This window comes from Orcinus orca, chromosome 12 (genome assembly GCF_937001465.1).
Source record: "Orcinus orca chromosome 12, mOrcOrc1.1, whole genome shotgun sequence".
Taxonomy (NCBI): domain Eukaryota; kingdom Metazoa; phylum Chordata; class Mammalia; order Artiodactyla; family Delphinidae; genus Orcinus; species Orcinus orca.
In genome coordinates this window covers 51,682,757-51,696,016 of record NC_064570.1, presented here as the reverse complement: position 1 = coordinate 51,696,016, position 13,260 = coordinate 51,682,757, and the positions used below count along the sequence as shown (strand labels likewise).

Sequence of the window (13,260 nt, the reverse complement as noted above, 5' to 3'; positions counted from 1 at the left end):
TACAAAAATTTTGCATCATTTTAGAAGGTTCAGACTCCTAACATCCATCTACATATTTTTAAAATTCTCAATTGATTGGGCTAAGAATCAACAGAATGAGATTAAAAAAGTACAAACTGGCACAAGAGTTCTTTGGAAATTGTTTTAACTGTTAGCACAACTCTGCTCATGTAAGTGAGCCTAGTTTTCATGCTTCTGACAAATCTACTGCAAAGACGTCACCAAATGAAAGAAGGGAGTTTTAGATGCCACCGCTGATGCTCACCGTTTTCCTGTGCAATTCTTATCATTCAGGCCACCAATCTTGTTTATGGCAGACCAGGCTGTGAGGGCCACGTATGGCAGAGAGGCAGCTTGAGCATGAGTGAGTGACTTGGGCTTGTGAGAGACCTAGATTTGAAGATAACAGTCAAAAATAAGCAATGACTTGCAAACCTATGAACACAATTAAGTACATCTATCTTCACAGGAATCCGACTATTTTCAGAGATATAACATTCGGCCAGGTTCAGTGGTTATTGCAAACCCTACTCCAAGATTATCCCTAAGGAATTTCTCCAAATGACTCCACCTGCCTCGTAGAGGTTCAGAAAGGTTTTTATAGGTCACATTATCAGATACTGCTGCATAATGCTTCATAAAAAGACCACATTCAACAATACCATTAGTCCTAACTATACCCAGAAATAAACCCAAATAAACCTTGAACCCTCATAAATACATTCTAATTTGTTTTTGTGATCAGCTGTTTCCTTCACCCCCATTTACTGGAAGGTAATCTTTCCAGACTTTTTCTAATCTTATCTTTTTTCTAATCCTTTTTCCCTTCCTGCCCTCCCTTCTGTAGGCAATTTCCTTAATATTAACCCCCTTCTTTCTAATTAAATCGTTAGGCCTCCTGACTGGATTTGATTAGACTCCTGTTTTGAAAGTTATCTGAAACAGCTCGATACTTCCACGCTTCTGTTTATGATGCATCGGTATGCGCCACTTGGTATATTTGGTTTCAACTATTTATACTGGATAAAACCAAGAAACACAGCAGGGTTTCTAGATCTTGCTCCAAATCCCTGTTCCACAAGACAAAGATAAAAACGCTTTGGCAGGCAGTGTTATTTAAACGACATCCAATACTTTTTTAGATCTTTTAAAAATTCCTATTCTCTATCTCGGTTCTTTCAAAACTACCCATAAAACTTGAACCTGATCTCAGAAAAAAAAAACAAACTCCAATTATTTCAGAGATATTTGTCAGTCTTTGTTTCTACTTTCCAGTGGCATTTCAGCACAGAACTGGTGAGTTACCTCATTCCCACTGACTACAACAAACTCTGAGAGAGTGCCTTGCTTCCAGGGAGGAACTGCAGCCCAGACCTGAAACACACACAACTTCGTTAGAAACAGATCTTTTTAAGCCAAAGTGAAGCATGAGAGTGTTCCCCAATACATATGCCACCCTGTGATAAAAAGCACAAGTCAGCAATCCAGCAAATAATAGAGTTACTTTCACATGATATCAATGTATTATTTAGTATGATTCTAGATTTACCAAGTCAAACCAGTTTGGAGGTAGATAACCAGTAAATCCTGCTGTATTTACTGGCTGCTTAGAGTACCAGTAAGAACACAGTCTCTGGGGCCTGAATCCTGGCTCTACCACTTATTAGCTGTGGGACCTCTTTATAGCTTGACTTTCCTCACCTGTAAACTGGGCCTAACTGTACTTACTTCATAGGGATTAAATGAGTTATTTTATGAAAAACAACTAGAACAGTGCTAGCTATTATTATAAGCTGACCTTAATTTCTTGGTATAAAAGTTCAAAGTGACAAGGGACAGGTGATTATATCAACCTTTAGCTATTTTAAAACCATCTAACCCATAAGGTAGAAATTGTCATTTAAAGACTTAAAAAGTCCCAATCATATATATCTTAAAGTCTTGCAATTCTTAAGCACTAGATTTAGAAAAGTTCAAGCACAGCAAGCTATTGTGACAGAACTAGAAACAACAGAAAGAAGAACTGAACCAAGAAAATGAGGGCTCCAGCCAAAGCTCACTATATTTGTTGAAAAGAAGAAAAAAGGTCAATGATACGGAATATATTTCCAAAAGCAGCAGAATGAAATCTGCAAATTTTGAGAAGGAATAGTGGAATGTGATGACTCACCTCATCGCCAGGCTTGAAGTACCTCACATCAAGTCCACACTCCATCACCACACCAGACACATCCCGGCCCAGAGTCAGGGGAAATTCTTCTCCTTTGATTTTAATATGTAAAGGATCACGTTTCATATTTAAAGCTGTAGCTCCATAGCCACCTATGAAATACAAGTTATTTGTTTCTTCCAAAAGAATGGGATGATTTCAAAACTACTGCAGGGTTACAGGCCAGGTACAATTCTAGATCTTCAAGATGCAGATTATAAAGTAATCAACCTTATACATTTTTTACCATCACACAAGAAAGCATAAAAACAATGAATGTTGTTCCTTTCAAAAAAAATTATTTGGAAAGTCATAATCACTGTTTTTAATTTTTCTTTTATACTGGAGTATAGTTGATTCACAATCACTGGTTTTGAGATTCCAATTTTGAAACTGTCTTCAGAACTTTAAGTATTTCCTTTTATAGGTTTTACTTTGTTCTTTGAAGATGGTTTCTTTGTTAATTTATTCATTCATGGACTTTTTAAATGACAAAGTCATCTGAAGCCAAGTCTGGTGAAGAAGATAATGTAAAAGTTGTCTGGTTGATAAACAAATAAATAAGGCATGGATATAGTAGTTGACACTGACACTGGTCTATGAGTAATTGTCCCTGCCTCACAAAAAATGTTTCTAGAACATCTCTGGGTTAAGTGCAAGGTTCCCAAATGGAAAAGAACCACTTGGCTGCATCAGTTCTGATATGTTAAATCAGGTTGACTGCTTTATTATACATCATTTTATTTTTAAGAACATTTACATAAACATCAGCTAAACAGAGCTGAAAACATTCCTCTGATCAGTATTTTTTTGGTTCAAATAAATTGGCTACAATAATCCAAAGTAGTTTATTACACAGCTTCAACATCTAAAATGGCTTTTCTAAGACACAAAAGTACTGTTGTCATCTCTTCTGCTCGACATCCTTCTAAGAACATTTCTGCCATGTAAGGCTCTCCAAGATAAGCACCCTGCTTACCTTTCTAGTATCATGTACCACAATTTATGCTCCAGAATCACTAAACCACTCAGTAAGTCTTCCCCTTTTCTCCCACTCATCCTCATTAAATCCTAAGGATGGGGAGAAACCAGCAAAGGAGCCTGAGAAGGCTTGGCCACTGAAAAGGTGTTCAGAAAGCCAAGAGAAGAGGGTCATTTAAAGAAGTCAAATGCTGCTGATGGGGAAGACAGTTTTTCAAATAAGGTCAAAAGCTGCCAATAGACTTTTAAAAAACAAAACCCCCCAAACAAACAAAACAAAATACTAGATCCAACAACACAGCAGTCTTTCGTGACCTTCATAGGAGCAGTTGCTGTGGCATGGGGTGACAGAGAGAATGGGAGTGAGGAATTGGAGACCATGAGAACATTCAACTCTTTCAAATAGTTTTGCTTACAGAGGAGAGCAGAGAAATGGGGCAGTGGCTGGAGGGGGACTAGTGCGATAGAGGAAGGATGTTTAAGGTTGTTTTCTTTTTCCTCTTTAAGAATGGAGAAATTAACAGCAAGTTTGTATGCCAATGGGAATGATCCAGTAGAAAGGAAAAGACTGAAGATGCAGGAGAGAACTGCTGAAACAATGCTCCTGTGTGGGTGAGAGGGCATGGGGTCTAGAACCCAGGTGGAGAGCTGGGCTTAGATGAGAGCAATGACAGTTAATCCATGCAGCAGGAGGTAGAGGATACAGGGAGAGAGGCTGACAGGAGGGTAGCTTGCAGAAGTTGTTTTTAATAAAAATCAAGACACATGGAAGAAAGTGTTTGAAAGTTGGGAAAGTCCCAGAAAATCTAAGCTGATGGCCACCATGCCAATATTACAAACTTGCCAGCTGGCTGGTTACGAGTGCATTCTATCAGGGGAAAGAAAAACTTCACATGTAATACTCACAAAAGTCACATTTTACTTTCCTGTCTTACATTCCTTTTCCACTCTCAAACACAATTAAACAATTATTCACTGAAATTCCTATGGGGTTTGATCAACAGAAGCGGGCATTTAGCTATGTCAAATTTTAGCTGCTGTTTCAGAGCTGCAAAAAAAAAAAAAATCTTCAGTCCTCTCTAAGCTACACAGCCTGCAGGGCAAGGTTGTTTTCTTGGTCACCTCGATATCACCTGCGTTAACTCTGGCTCATTGGTACCAGCTAAACTAGCCCCAAATCCAGAAACAGCTGGTAGTTAGGAACTGAGAACCTGCTTGGTGACACAATGAATGGGAACCCTTAGGAGCTCTGTCCCATTCTTAGAGGTGACCAGTTTGGTTCAGAGTTGGAGTGGTTTGGAAAATCCTAAATCTGCCCTCCGTTTCAAAAGCTTTAATTCCATCTAAAGAAACCAAACTTTGTTGGTATGATGCTGTTGGCTGTATTTTTTTTCTATTTTAAGATTATTCATTAGCCATTTATATGATTTATGATTTTATGTCCAACAATAGTGGACATCTCCAGAAAAACAGTTGGCTTTCATCTTTCAAAACAGACATGTCCTTGCTTTCTCGTCAAGGGAAATAACTGCTCCCTACACTTTACGATCTTATACTCATTATTTTATTTCCCCATATTTCAGGTATCTTCCACAACGATAATCACACATTCTCCAAAAAGAATTCATGAGCAGGAAATAAAGAGGATAACTTGCAAATAATATTACCCACTCAAGTCATAAAAAACTAAGATGTCTCAAGAATACTATATAAAAGTAAAATGTGTTATAATATTATATTAAATAGCAGCCAAGAAAGTCCAGATGCAGCCATTCTACTGAAGTTAAAATGTACACGATACAAATTGTGCATGTGCATTCAAAGAAATGAAAAGTTAACAGACCTAAATGAAGATGAAAACCACTTATTTTAGTTTGTAACCTTAAAATAGAATGAAAATATAAAATGACATTAAAAATAATGACTGGGCTTCCCTGGTGGCGCAGTGGTTGAGAGTCCGCCTGCCGATGCAGGGGACGCGGGTTCGTGCCCCGGTCTGGGAGGATCCCACATTCCGTGGAGCGGCTGGGCCCGTGAGCCATGGCTGCTGAGCCTGCGCGTCCAGAGCCTGTGCTCCACAACAGGAGAGGCCACAACGTACCGCAAAAAAAAAAAAAAAAAAAAAAAAGACTGAATGACAACTACACATGTTAAGCATAGAAACAGGCTGCAGTTGACAGGGCATGGGATCTACCTACAAAGCGCTTATAATCAAGGAAATGAAAAAAACATAATGCTCACTGGGTATAAATCTACCACTTAAAGATAATTCTGATAAAACCTACATTATCTTCACGCACAATGTAAATGGAATAAACTGAAACAATATGCCCAACTAGTAATAGCAATTATTACTTTAAAGCGAACAAAAAGAATACAAATGTGTATTTCATGAGGCAATCATCATAAAGTCATTTCAATTAATTCTTAATAGACCTCTCCAGCTACATTTTGAGTCCAAGTCTTTCCCCAAACTCCCTCCCCACAAAGAAATACGTATCAGTTATTCCTCACATGTCTAGATCAGCACTGTCCAATAGAGATATAATGCAAGCCACATATCTGACTTAAAATTTTCTAGTAGCCACTATAAAAAGAAAGAAGTGAAATTAATGTTAATATTTTACTTAATATATCCAAAATATTATCAGGTTAATATGTAATGAACATAAAATTATTAATAAGATATTTTACATGCATATTTTTCTAAGCCTTTGAAATCTAGTGTATATTTTACACTAACTGTACATCCCACACTAGCCACATTTCAATTGCTCATTTTTTTGTCATTATTTTCCAAAGTTAAAGTAATTCACAAATGGTAATCAATCTTTTCAGCACTATAATAATTGCATAAGGAATACAGTACTCTCCAAGCTTTGTCAATATCCACCAGCAGAAATTAAGATAACATTATTCCCATTGAGGATGGCGCAAAACAGAAAAGTGTATTTTAACTTTGCAGAATGCAACAGCAAAAATGAGGAAAGTACTGTGTCTATATCCTGGCATCCTGTTCTGCTGCTTTGTCCACTGGACCGTTAAACAAAGCTGTGATTAGTGGGAGGGAAATAAAAATTACTATGGAAATGCTAATTCTGAACTGATATGAAAACATAAGCATACCTCTAAAACCTGTGATGGACCTCAGAATATCACAAAGTTCCCAGGAGAGTGTATCACAAAGTTAGCTGTGGATACAATTCTCAAGTCCCAATTTACATTTCTAGGTAGTATTGGAAGCAATTCAAACTTATATTTTGTGAAAGATTAAAGCATACCGTAGACATTGCAATTTCAAAAATTTTGGAAATAATATACACTGAGATACTGTCAAAACCCTAAACAATTCCTTTGTGTTAACCAGAAAAATGTAGTCAATAACAACTGACCTTTTAAAACTAATCCCTGATGAGATTGTCTTAAGGGAAAAAAAAAGGTAATTGAGGAATGTCTTTTGAAACTTACTTCTCATATTAACATCTATAGGATTTATACTCGCAGCGTGAACTTTGATAATGACTTCATTTGGATAGTGTATCATTGGTATCATCATGTTCTGAGTAAATCGAAGCACTTCATTACTCCCATATTTATCTATCACCCAAGCGGGCATGACAGTGCTCCTTGGAGAGGTAGTACTAATCTTTCTCACTGAAGGCTTTTGTACAACTTGTCTTCTCCAGAAGCAAACCGCAGTGCATGCATTTCTTCTAAGTACACAGGTCTTCAGAAATCCCATCGTAAACAGTGGTTGAATTGCGTGCCCTAATTAAAAGGCACTTATACTGGCTCAAACCCTCACACCTGAATTCGGTCAAATTCTGCCAAACACTCTGGCCGGTTTCAAAGTTGAGAATTCAAAAATGAAGTTAGACTGATGGAGCAACTGAAGAAAGAAGAGTACGGAACTACTCTACTCTTCACATCTGAAATGCTCCAATTAACGTTCCAGCCAGTATTCTGTCCATTCTCCTCCTCCCTTACACCCCCTCCCCTTAAAAACAAAAACAAAACCGCTAGAATCCTGCCCTGTCCCGGGAGCTCTCTGCGGGACAAGCCGACTCCGCTCGCGATTCGGATGTCAGAGAAATTCACACACTTCCAGGCTCCCGCCGCGACCCCCGGAGTCTCCTTGCCACCAGCTCTACTTCCCCGCAGGACTTCCTTAGCGGCGCCAGCCAATCGCGTGCAAAGATCATTTTCCTCGGGCTGCAGTTCGACCAATCTGAGTACTCGGTGCTGACAGGTTCGCTGGCAAATGGCTGCGCCCATGTAATACCGGCAGCGGCAGCTGACCTTTCTTTTTCCTCCTTGACACCAAGCCCATGTGGTGGCGGTTGGGATACGAGGACCATGTTGGGCCGGACCCTCCGAGAAGTGAGTGGAATTGTCTGCTGAGGGCCCAGGGAGGTCGGGAAGATTCGCGGAGTCCTTGTTCACGTGGACGTGGCGTCCCCCGGCCGGCGTGCATCTTGGTCAGCCTCGCCGCTTCCTTCCCTGGAACTTGGTGGGGGATTCGGACCGCCGGGTCCTTAGGCTGTGCTCCTTATATCCGTTCAAGAGTTAGGATCTCCGCGGGGGAGGCTTCTGCACCGCCGCGCTGTGGGGTGGAAGGGAACAGTGGCTTCTCTCGATTATTCATTCGCCCTGGCTGCGTGGGGCCCTGGCCGGTCTCAGCCAGATATGGGGGATTTGGCTGGTCCACGTCAGTCTTTCTTGTCCGCTACACACATCTGATGCAGTCCTCACTAAGAAGCCCGCAAATCTGTCCCTTGCAAAAGCCAAACTAGTGATTCTTAGCTTTTTTCCCTCCTGGACATATTCAAGCTTCAACTACCACCAAGATACCAATGATTCTCTTACCTGTGTCTCCATTAATTGGACATCGTTTTTGAACTCTAGGCTATATTTGTGAATGTCTAATGGACATCTCTTCCAAAACTCCCACAAGAGTTTGATGAATCTAACCAAAGCTGACTTCATCATTGTAACAGAATCACCTCTTGCGTCTCAATCTCCATCATAAAAAACAAAAATCTAATTATGGAATTCTTAATATTCTGTTTTTAGCGGCACAACTGTTATCCCAGGTGCCCTTAGATTCTTCTTCATAGGTCATATCCAGTAAGTCACTAAACCGTGTTAGTTCTCTTTTGAACTTATGTCTGGGATCTGTTCTCTCACTTTATCCGTGCTGTTAGGGCTTTAGTTCCGATCTCCTTGCTTTCTGATCTCTCAACCTGCAGAGCTGTCTGCAGACCCACTGCTATCAGAATCACCTCGGCCCGCCTTAAAACTATAGCTGTGTCCCACTCAGGAAGGTTAGTATGGTAAGGCCCAGAGTGTATGGTTTAACTTGGGTTCCAGGTGATTCTGCTGATAAGTGGCAATTGAGGACGTACCCCGTCTTCCATCTTCATTTGTATCTTCACCTGGGAAGTCTTTTTTTTCTTTTTCCAGCTGGCAGCCTTTTAGAACGCCGTAAATTATGAGAACTTTAAATCCACAGGTTTTAAATAATAGTTATTCCCCTAAATACATTTTTGTTTTATTATCCTAAATTGTATCTTGTATACTGTCGGTGAAGAATCCAATTTGTTTTTAAAAATTAAAAAATTTTTAACTCCAAACTTGTTTTAAAATGAAATATAACCTAAAAAAATACGGTATTTTCTTTTTCTGCCCTTTCCCCCAACACTACCTTTTTTGTGCCACCCCTTCCTAATGTCCAGTGAGCCATTGTCAGAAACAACTTTTACCTCAAGGGGGAAAAGGGAAGCTGACCCAAGGGTAGTCAGGAAATTGCCTTGGCATGATTACTTTCACTTAATCACTCTTAACAAATATTTATCGATGCCTATTGTGTGGAAAACATTATTTGCTTATTTTCCCAGCCCATAATATATCTTCTGTCCACTCTGTTCTTTCCATATCATCGTACCAATGCCCTAAATTCTACCAATTAGAGATTAATTAATTTAGTACACATTCTATTTTAAATATGTAAAGATGCTTGGGAAGGGTGAATGATTTATTTATCCACTGTTGTGAATTATTATAGTTCAATCAGATTTCTCTCCATCACACCCTGGCTGAGATAATCAGTTAAGGAAAGGGAAAATTTTGCGGGGGAGGGGATTGAGGGAGGGGCTGGAAACTATGGCATTTTGAGACAATTTGGGGGGCCTAAGTGGAGGCTTAGGGCAGTAGAGGAGCCCTAGGAGGAAGCACTAAAAGGAGGTAAAATGCCAAATAGGAGGTATACCTGCTACTTGTAAATTTTACCCAGGTACACTCAGTAAGGGGGAAGAGTCTTACTTTCACCTTCCTTTCTTGTGGCATGATCCCAGTGTTTCTAGGAACCAGATGCCAGGCTATTATTATTAACCCTAAAATTATATTAAATGATTACTGTTATATTAAAGAAAGTTAATTATATATCCAGTAGCCTTCTTGGGGGTCTAGCCTAAGAACATTTAATTACTGTTCTATGGGAAAATAGCCTCCAAATTTTAAACAACTCAGTTATTCATTCAGTTAACATTTATTGAGCACCTCTGTGTTCCAGACACTGGGGATTAGCATTGAAGACAGTAATTCCTGCCCTCATGAAGCCTACATTTTTGTGGGGAAGCAGGCATTAAATAAGTTTCTTTGTTTAAGTAAATAATAGAATTTCAGGTAGTGTAGGTGCTATGAAAAAAGGTTAAGCAGGCTATAGTGTGCGAATTAGTTGGAGAGATGGATGTTTTAGATAGAGTGGTCAAGGAAGGTTTCGCTGACTGAGCGGGTGATATTTAGTAGAGACCTGAAGGGTGAGAAGGGTGAGCCCTGGGAAGATCTGGGAGAAGGGTGTTCCAGGCAGAGGAAAGAATAAAAGTGCAATGTCTCTGAAGCAAGAGCAAACTTGATGTGGTCAAGGAATAGCAGGAAGGCCAGCAGACCCAAGAGAACTGAACGAGAAGAGTAGTGGGAGATGAGGTTATAGATAAGGAGGAGCCGGATTACCTTTCCGGCCATGTTAAGGAGCGTGGATTTTATTCTAAATGTAATGCAGATCCTCTGCGAAGTTGTGAGTCTTTGGACATGATCTGACTTAAAAATTAAAAAGCTCCTTCAGGTTATTCAGGATTATGGTCTATAGGAAAGCAAGTAGGGAAGCAAGAAGACCAGTTAGAAGGTCGTTGCATTGTCAAGAGCTGATGGCAGCATGGATAGGGTGATGGGAGGAGAGGTAATGCAAAGTGGGTGTTAGTTTTTTGTTGCTGTTGTTTTGGGGTTTTTAAATTTTATTTAGTTATTTATTTTTGGCTGTGCTGGGTCTTCGTTGCTGCCTGCAGGTTTTCTCTAGTTGCAGCGAGCAGGGGCTACTCTTCGTTGCGGTGCACGGGCTTCATTGCGGTGGCTTCTCTTGTTGCGGAGCACAGGCTCTAGGCACGTGGGCTTCAGTAGTTGTGGCACATGGGCTCAGTAGTTGTGGCTCACGGGCTTAGTTGCTCCACGGCATGTGGGATCTTCCTGGACCAGAGCTCAAACCTATGTCATCTGCATTGGCAGGCGGATTCTTAACCACTGCACCACCAGGGAAACCCAGGTGTTAGTTTTTTAAGGTATGGCTTTCTGGTGGATTGGATATGGGATTTGAGGGAAAAGAGATGAATCAAGGAGGATGCTTAGGTTTGGGGCTTGGGCAATTGGAGAAATGGTAACATTTGTCAAGATGGGAAAGACTCTACAGGGAGCATGTTGTGAGGAGAAAGTTATCAAGACATGTTAATTTTGAGATGCTTCTAAAGATATCCAAGTGAAGATGTCAGTTAAGCAGGTGGATATAGGAACGTGGAGATCAAGAAAGAAGCTAGGTATGAGGATATAAATTGTCCAGAGTAGAGGACATAATTGAAGTTATATGGTCAGATGAGATCTGAGTGTAAATATAGAACAAGGCCTAAAACTTTCCAACATTTAGGGGTCAGCGGTAGGAAGCAGAGCCCGCAAAGGAGACTTGGAGGAGTGGCCAGTAAGGCAAGAGGAAAACCAGGATGGCTTGGTGTCCCGAAGTACAAGTGAAAAAGAAGTGCTTCAAGGAGGGAGTGATGTCTTGTGTTGAATGCTGAGTGCTGCTGGACTGGGCCATGACTGCTGGATTTAGGAATGTGGAGGTTACTGGTGATCTTGATGTGCTATTTCTTGGAACAATGGCGACAAAAAGCATGAATGTTAAATGAGTGTGTTAAAGAGAGTACCAGTCAACCAGACACTCAGCTTTCAAGGGCTCTTCTATACCTTCAGCGTTTATCAAGACAGTTTTTCTTTTGAAAGACAGTTCTTTTCCTAAGTGAAGCTTTGATGCTATCTGTAAAGTTAACAAAATGTTCTCTCTTTGCTACAGAGGAGTAAATGCTGTTAACAGCCTGCATAGAGAAGTAGTAGAATATAGTGGTCCAGAGCATGGGCTTTGGAAACAAGACCAGGCCTTGGTTGAATCCCAGCTCTGCTACTTCCTAGCTATGTGATTTTAAGCAGGAACTTCAGTAATTTATCTGTAAAATGGAAATAATATCAGCCTCTTAGTGTGGATATGAAGATTAAATGAAATACAAAACATCTAGGATAATGCCTAGAACCAAGTGCCATTATTAACACTAATTTTGTTACAGTGACAAAATTACTAGATTATATGTATTTACAGTTTTCTCTTCCCCTGTTTTCTAAGAAGAATGGTTCCTGAGGGAGATTTCTTAATTTTTCTAAGAAGGTATATTACTTTTCTACTGCTGTGTAACAAATTAGTATAAACTTTTCAGCTTAAAATAACACATTCTTAAAACACACACACAATCTTATCGTCTCACAGTTTTGTGGGTCAGGAATCCAGGAATGGAGTAGCTGGGTTCTCTACTCAGAGTCTCACAAGGCTGAAATCAAGGTGTCAGCCAGAGCCGCAGTCTCTTTGGATGCCTTGGGATCCTCTTTCCACCTCACTGGTTGGCAGAATCCATTTCTTTGTGGTTGTAGGACTGAGGTCCCCGTATTCTTTCTTTCTTTTTTTTTTTTTTTTTTTTTAACATTTATTTATTTATTTTTGGCTGTGTTGGGTCTTCATTGCCGCACGTGGGCTTTTCCCTAGTTGCGGCGAGCAGGGGCTACTCTTTGTTGCAGCACGAGGGCTTCTCATCGTGGTGGCTTCTCTTGTTGCAGAGCACGGGCTCTAGGCACACAGGCTTCAGTAGTTGTGGCACATGGGCTCAGTAGTTGTGGCTCGCAGGCTCTAGAGCATGGGCTCAGTAGTTGTGGCGCACGGGCTTAGTTGCTCCATGGCATGTGGGATCTTCCTGGACCAGGGATCAAACCCATGTCCTCTGCATTGGCAGGCGGATTCTTAACCACTGCGCCACCAGGGAAGTCCCTGTTCCCCGATTTTTTGCTGACCATGTGGGTAGTAGAGTAAATGAGCTCAGGGGACGAGATGTGGGATAATTAGAACTGAGGTTTGGGAGATGATACAGATGTTGGTAATGATATAGTCTGGGCTAATGACCATGTGAGCTGGTAACTGGGGTGAGGTGACGGAAGAGTTTGTGTGAAGTGAGGTCAGGAACGGAGAGGCCTGGTGTCCGTGTACCTGACTTGAATTTTGAAGTCAACAAAAAGAGCAATAGGAGCCATAGAAAAGAAGATTACAGCAAACCAGCTGCTAAAAACTTCAGTGAATGAAAAGGAGTATCAGGAAGACTGTAGATTAACACACCAGGGAGAGTTATATAATCTCCTTCAAGGCCTGTGCGTCAGATGAGCTGGGGGTTTTGAGAAAAGAGGGAAGAGAAAACTTTTCTAGTTGATTTCATCTTATATTCAGATATGATACCTTTAGTTTTGCTCCAGGAGAGCTGTACTATTTTTATGTCATAATCCTTACATCTAATCTATTCTAGCTAATTAGCATCTTTGTTTTCATTTCTCTTCTCCAATACCCTTATTGAGGTTGTCAAATCTAAATTTCCTAAAAATGATCCTAACAAAGATTACCATTTAAAATGAGTACTCCCAAGGACTTCCCTGGTGGT

General features: G+C 40.4%; 2 protein-coding genes across 12 annotated transcripts in view; one reads left to right on the top strand and one right to left on the bottom strand.

Moving 5' to 3' along the window:
• RTN4IP1 (reticulon 4 interacting protein 1) overlaps nt 1–13,260 on the bottom strand; it is a 110,774-nt gene that overhangs the window by 36,922 nt on the left and 60,592 nt on the right. For 2 of the 9 annotated variants that reach the window (XR_004480602.2, XM_033418738.2), the window contains exons 1-4: nt 6,659–7,382; nt 2,171–2,322; nt 1,306–1,374; nt 266–390 (exon numbers count right to left, since the gene is read on the bottom strand). Coding sequence is in view for 7 of the 9 variants with exons in the window: in XM_033418738.2 (XP_033274629.1) it covers nt 266–390; nt 1,306–1,374; nt 2,171–2,322; nt 6,659–6,932 (620 nt within the window). In the remaining 2 variants the exon portion in view is untranslated. Of the gene's footprint in view, nt 1–265; nt 391–1,305; nt 1,375–2,170; nt 2,323–6,582; nt 6,602–6,658; nt 7,383–13,260 lie in introns of those variants that run through there. The other 7 variants (XM_033418743.2, XM_033418744.2, XR_004480603.2 and 4 more) reach the window with 6 other exon arrangements.
• The window catches only part of QRSL1 (glutaminyl-tRNA amidotransferase subunit QRSL1), a 32,704-nt gene continuing 26,883 nt past the window's right edge, over nt 7,440–13,260 (top strand). Inside the window, exon 1 of one of the 3 annotated variants that reach the window (XM_004264764.4) lies at nt 7,440–7,570. In XM_004264764.4, coding sequence (XP_004264812.2) covers nt 7,547–7,570 — 24 coding nt within the window. In that variant the 5' untranslated portion in view covers nt 7,440–7,546. Of the gene's footprint in view, nt 7,669–13,260 lie in introns of all 3 variants that reach the window. The other 2 variants (XM_049695307.1, XM_049695306.1) reach the window with 2 other exon arrangements.